The following is a 7,027-nucleotide window of genomic DNA, read 5'->3' as shown; positions in this document are numbered from 1 at the left end:
TTAGAACATAAATTACTTGTAATATAAAACAATGTATGTTTTAATTTAGTTTGTTTATATATATATATATATATATATATATATATATATATATATATATATATATATATATCAGTTATTTTATTAAATGTTTGATTATTTACTTAATCGTTTTTCATAACGATTATATTCATATTTTGAAATGATTAACTTCTATTAATAGAATTATAAAGTAAATATCAATATTTTAATAAATAAATTAAATTCTATATGCAAACACTTTTGAGTTAAACTTGTTTTAAATCAAACTTATCTATGACATTGTTATATTTGTTATATAAATGACATTTCCATATTCCAACTTCAAAAAGAGGATATTTAAAGACAAATAATGTAATTTATTTGACATATGTAGATCTTATTTATATATAAATGATTCCTAATCATATTTTCATTATTTTGTAGAGAAAATAATTATTAAGGAACTATACATTGTGATGTATGACTTCCGTTCTAAGTGAATGTCTAAGATTTAATGCAAAATATCAATAAACTTTATTAACAACTATCGTAGTTATAATTATATTTTACATGGTAAAGCATAATTATGAAACCTTTGTTGAAGTTTTCATATGGAAAGTTGAGATACAATCCAGTAACATCATCTAAAGCTTTAGGTGAAAATAACGGATGGATTAGGCCTTACAGGATAAAGTTCACTTTCTAATCGGTAGAAACTAGGGATGAGATTTAGAATCGGAAAACCGGACCGGAACCGGACCCGTTAGAACCGGAATATATAGAAACGGGTCCGGTTACGGGTTTAAAAATTGGCTCTATCCGGGTTCCGGGTAATCTGGGTTTGGGTCCATTGGGTCCGGGTAAACCGGGTCTAAAATCCGGAACCGGTTTTTGGAACCGGAACCACTTTTAGGGCCGGAACCACTTTTTGTGAAACGTTTACAAGATGCATATCTTATTCGTTTCAACTCCAATTGACATACGGTTTTTTCCAACATGTAGTTTAGAGTTTGTATATGATTCTAGACTATAAATTTGTCATTTTTAGTTTTATATTCATTGACTTACAGTTCTCAAAAGTTGAGATACCAAAGCTGAAAGTTTTTTGTTTTTTAGTTTTTTTGTATTCGGTGAAAGTTTTAAAACATGCATATCTAATTCGTTTGAAGTCGGATTGACATGTGGTTTTTTTCAACTTCTAGTTTACAGTTTGTACATGAGTTTAGACTATAATTTTGTCATTTTTGGTTTAATATTCAATGATTTACAGTCCTCCGAAGTCGGGATATCAAAATTGAAAATTTTCAACTTTTCAGCTATTTGTTTTTGTACTTTGTATTATGTGAAAATATTAACACAAGTATATCTCATTCGTTTAAATTCGGATTGACATGCGGGTTTTTCCAGAGTGTATTTTAGAGTTTGTACATGATTTTAAACTCTAATTTTGTTAATTGTGGTTTCGTATTCAATAAGTTACAACACCCCAAAGTCGGGATATCAATATGGAAATTTTCAAAGTTCAACCCACTAAGTAGTAAGTAATTACCAAAAAATTCCGGTTTTTTCGGGTTTTCCGGGTCTAAACCCACTTTATCCGGTTCCAACCTACCCACTTTGATGTTTTCGGGTTTTCCGGTTCTAGACCCACTTTACCCGGAACCGAACCGGAACCGGTTCCTATATACCGGTCCGGTTTCCGGTTCTATAAAATCCCGTTAACCGGTTCCGGGTCCGGGTCCATCCGGTCCGGGTTTGGACCCACTTTCATCCCTAGTAGAAATTGTTGTCCTCTGTGTTCTTGGGATGATACATTAATCATTATTAACTGTATACGCTTTCTTTTAAGGATGATTAATAACTAGATATAATAATAGAAGTACATATTCGTTCCCCATGTATTCGGCATCCTTACTTTTCTAAACTATGTTATTTATGATCATGTACACTACTTGGTGTAGATAGTCTTAATTTTGGTTTATTCAGTTTTATAAATTTAAAACTAGATTTTTATTTAAAGGTTATTTTATAGACTGTATTTTACACACCACCTACCTATATCTACCTCCCCATTTATCCTACTACTGTTGAATTCAAAAATATGTCTGACCTTAAATTTATATAAAGATAAAATTTAGACTTTATTCTTATATTATTGCTAGATCCGAGATGTTTTATAGCGTCAGATTTGCATATAATTCATTTATTAAAGGGTGAGTCTTCGTTTAGGTTTTTGTTCATTTGTATTTTTTTTGTATGTTTGTTGTGTTCATTTATTTATGGTTATTTAGCATTTTAACAAATGAGCATAAACAAACACAAATAGAAAAAATTTCATTTCTTTATATGTTCATGTTCATTTATTTTGTACGGTTGAAGTTAAACAAATGGGCAAACCTTGTATTATTTGTTTATAGCCTAAAATCATTGGTTAAAAATAAGTTTTTTTTTTCCTTTTTAAAGATTTTATATTTTGACTTTTTTAGACCTAGTTTTTCTTTTTTTTTTATTACTTGTTATTTTAGTACCCGAGCCAGTTACCAACATGTATTTTTTTTCCATAAAAGACCTTATATTTTGCAATTTTTTTGTTTTTATATTATTTTTTTCAAAATAAACTAACTTTAACATATTCCTTGTGATTCCATTAACAAAGTCGGTTACTAGCAGTAACCTTATTTCTCTCTAACTCACATGCATTCTAAGCATCGATCACCTAAAAAAATAATCGATTCTAAAACCCTATGTCACGTTTCTGCTCTTTCTTATACACCATGTTAGTTCCTATATCTAATTTTAAAACCCTAGGTAACCCTATATCATCATGCCCCACGACTTTTTTCATAAGATTGTTTGTTTTCAAATGTTATCACAATTTCATAAGGTTTAATGGTATGTTTATTTTTAACAATGTGTTGGGACAGTTTGACAAGTAAGTTAATATATTTTATCTTTAAGCCCATTTTTGTCTAAAGTATTTTTCAATGTTTTACAATGCATACTACATTTATTTGGCGCCTTATGTATGGTGGATCTCAAACATTAGTTATTCTTTACATATGTAACCTCCAACATGAAATCACATCTCTTCAACATTGTATAGATGGAGGATTTCAGACATTAGCTTCATGTCGGGGGTTACAAAGCTAAAAAAATCACTAATGTTTGACGCCTTGTCATCGAGTTTAAGATTGAGGGAAAGGAAAATAAAGGAAATGAAAGGGAAGGAATGGAAAGAAAATGGAGGGAAAAAAGAAGGAAAGAAAAGCAAGGGGAAGGGGAACCCTCTATTTTCTTTCCTTCTCTTTCCTTCCTAATCATCTCATTTTTTGGAATAGAGATTTTAAGGGAAAAGACTTTACTTTTCTTCAATTTCTTCTCATTTCCGCCTATAAATGAAACTCAAGAACAAACTTCATTTTATTCCTTTTCTTTTCCTCTTAAAAAAAAACTTAAGAACACAACCTCCCTTCCCTTTTCCTCCTTAAAAAAAACTTCTAGAACAGGACGTGAGATTCTCCGTACATAAAGTGCCAAATAAATTTTATATTCAATGTAAAATTTTGATAAATACGTGAGACAAAATAGGCTTAAAGGTAAAAATAGCAAGTTACTTGCAAATCTGTCCAATACACCATTAAAATAAGTATACAACCAAACCTTAGGAAAATAGCCTTGGGACAACAACAGAAAACATACTTAATCTTGTGAAAACAAACTTATGACAAAAAATCAATATAGGAGCTTCATCCTTAAAATAGTATAATTCCATTTAACATTCATTACTAAGGTGGGTAGTTAATAGCATTGTGATCTCGGTGGGATAACGTTTCTCAGGTGTTTGCAAAATTCCGATTTCAAATAGCATTCTGAAATATCGGAGCCGAGATTATCGTCGATATCAGCCGCTATTTCACCGATATTTCTATACCGGCATCCCGGTTTTTTCCCGCTATTTGATTTTTTGAGATTTTTATACAGATTTATAAAAAAAAATACTTTGATATGGATTAGCCCACAACTTATAATATTATAATCTCAATCACATTTTGTTAACCGTTGTGACCAAATCAGAAATTGGAAGAAATCAAATGGAAACAAGTTGGAACAGATAAAGATATAAAGACTCGGTTAATTTGTAATTAAACATCAGTTAATGCATCTAATTTGTAATTGTAATCAAACCTCAGTTATGCATTTAATTTGTAATTCTTTTTGTGCAACGGGTTATAGTTTTAACTTGTAAACATGTTAGTTTTGTGATTATATATATATATATATATATATATATATATATATATATATATATATATATATATATATATATATATATATATATATATATATATATATATATTAAAAACCTTAATCACACCGCGAGAACCGCTATTTTAAATCACAACAAGTGACCGCTATAAGATTTTAGACCGCGATAATTGTATAGTTACTAAGTTTGTATTCCTAACTTGTAGGTAAAAACTATTTCAATGGACCAAATATAGTGTATAAGAAGAAGAAACATAAACATGACCTAGGATTTTAGAATTGGTTATTGTTTATCTAATCAATGCTTAGGTCGTACGTGTATTAGCAGGATATAAGGATACAAGTTTATCTCTTAGTACCCGGCTTCATTAATAAAACAATAAGGAATTGGTTAAAGTTTGAGATATATATATATATATATATATATATATATATATATATATATATATATATATATATATATATATATATATATATATATATATATATATATATATATATATATATATATATGAATTTTAGGTCTAAAAGGAAAAAAGATACAAAATATAAAGTCTTTTACGGAAAAAAAAACCATTTACCGGTTGTCATTGGTGAATGGTAACCGGCTTGGTTCTGAAATTACAAGTAATATGTAAACTCTTAGTCTTTTTTGAAAAAAAAAGTCCAAAAAAAATTTATAATGTCAGTTTTTTTATGGAAAAAATCCATTAAAAATGAATAAACTCATATTATTATTCTTCACATATAAAACTATGTAATGAAACTATATATATTATATATTTAAATTTAACTAAATTTATAGACATTTTATACATATATTATATAATCATTATGGACTCTTTATTTTTAAATTAAATTAAATAAAAAGAAATTGTATGAAAGATAACCAATTTTGATCTGATTTTCATTTAAGGTAAACTTGTTATACCATAACTACCAACTTAAATTTACTACATAATCCTACTTTATAAATCATAACATACATTCATTCATTCATATAAACCCACCAAATAAAAAACAAAGAGACTTACAAACACCAGCCATGCCATCCTGCACAAAACAACACATGTTGTAAGAAAAAACAATAAACTTCCAAAATATTCATGGTAAGTAACCCTATTCATATGGACCATAAATCTTTTATTAAACTTCCAAACCCTAAACATATTGATGCCAAAATTTCATTATCACCAAATCCACAATGTTATTTTACCCTTTTTCACACGCATACAAACATATCAGTGTCACAAACAACCTTTTTGGTAGGACAAAGAATTTGATTTTTCTTTTTTATTTTTTTGTTGATCGACAACAATCAATCTAAGGGTCCAATGCATCATTTTGTTAGCCAGAATCTTGACAAATAAATGAAAATCTATCAAAGAAAAACCTCTAAGACTTTAATAAACGTGTTAGAATATCAAAGATACCTAAGAATCAAGTGACAGCCATGTCATCTTCATCTTCATCTTGAGGCTTTAAAGGCCCCTTGAAGGAACTTTTATCATTGCCAAGAAGCTCACGAGCTGCTTTTTCAAGAAACTCTTGGGCAGCAGTTCGGACAGAAGGTTTATCAGATGAAAGATACTTCCTCTTCTTACTAACATTTCCAGATTTTACCCCCTCTCGTCTACTGATTTCCCTCATGTTCTTTCTTTGATCTATCAACAAATATTTCAGTAACTGTATCAATTATCAGAAAACAAAACCTAATTAAAGAACGCCGTTGTTCACCTACCAGAAGTAAGGTCAGGCAACGAATGCTCAATGAATCTGGTTGCAGCCTGATAGTTTAATGTAGCAGAAGGTCGCAAGGGGGCTGCAAGAAGACATTCACATATACCCAAATTAAGATGCCATTAACGTTGGATTTCTTAAAAGTTCCATACTTTGGAACTGGAATAAAGTATTTGGGAAAAAAACTTACCTTTGCTCAAATTTAAAGACCTATCGAGCTTCTCCTGATACAAGTTCAATCGCTCCTACAGTTCCAAGAACTTGATAATTAACGAAATGATAATGATGAAACGAAGTTCAATTGAGCTTCCAACAAACCCAATTTGACCCAAATGCAGCAAAAACGTGAAAAGGCACAAAAAAAACCCTACAAGTTCCGATCTGACAGGATGGTCATCTGGGTCGACGCCATTGCAACGCAACTTCACTGAGAAACAAACAAACAGTTGCAAAATTAGATGTGATTGTGTGTTTGCAGAAGAAGGGAGAAAGAGAAATAGATACATGTGAAGAGTGTTGTGGTGGCTTTTGCGAGCAAGAGGAGAGATTGAGCACGCTGAAGAGGGTCCAATTCGGAAAGAGTATCAGAGTCGCAAAGAGGCAAGAAATCGAGGAAATTAGTTTGGAATTCTTGAAAGTTGATTGAAGTTCTATTCGCTGCCTCCGTTATTGATTCCGGAACTACTCCTCCTCCTCCTCCGTCCATCTTGGTGGTTTCTTTGGTTGTGACTTGTGTCGTTCGTTTTTAACCTGCAACCTCCAAAATCTCGAGCGCCGCTAAATTGAGTCGAAGAACAGAGTTTTTGTGGAATTAGGGTATTTTCTTTTTGTATAAAGTTTAAAAAAAAAAAAAAAATACTAACAGTTTTTTATTTTAATTATTTTTTATTTTAATTATTTAATTCGATAAATTGTTGATCTTTCCCGTTTTTATTCATTTTTCCGTAGATTTCAACATGTTAAACTGATAGTAAATCCTAAATATTATTGGTTATGGCATTCAATATATTGAACGACATAT

General features: G+C 30.1%; 1 protein-coding gene across 1 annotated transcript; it reads right to left on the bottom strand.

The window, feature by feature from the left end:
• Positions 1–5,140: 5,140 nt before the first annotated feature.
• On the bottom strand, positions 5,141–6,808 carry LOC111887291 (uncharacterized). The gene is made up of 6 exons (XM_023883458.3): positions 6,511–6,808; positions 6,378–6,433; positions 6,197–6,251; positions 6,008–6,088; positions 5,700–5,930; positions 5,141–5,319 (listed from the first exon to the last, which is right to left on the bottom strand). The coding sequence occupies exons 1-5, from the start codon at positions 6,710–6,712 to the stop codon at positions 5,707–5,709; spliced, it is 618 nt and encodes a 205-aa protein (XP_023739226.1). The 5' UTR covers positions 6,713–6,808; the 3' UTR covers positions 5,141–5,319; positions 5,700–5,706.
• Positions 6,809–7,027: the final 219 nt, after the last annotated feature.

Source organism: Lactuca sativa, chromosome 5, assembly GCF_002870075.4.
Source record: "Lactuca sativa cultivar Salinas chromosome 5, Lsat_Salinas_v11, whole genome shotgun sequence".
NCBI classification, from domain to species: Eukaryota; Viridiplantae; Streptophyta; class Magnoliopsida; order Asterales; family Asteraceae; genus Lactuca; species Lactuca sativa.
This window is presented reverse-complemented; position numbering and strand designations above follow the sequence as displayed.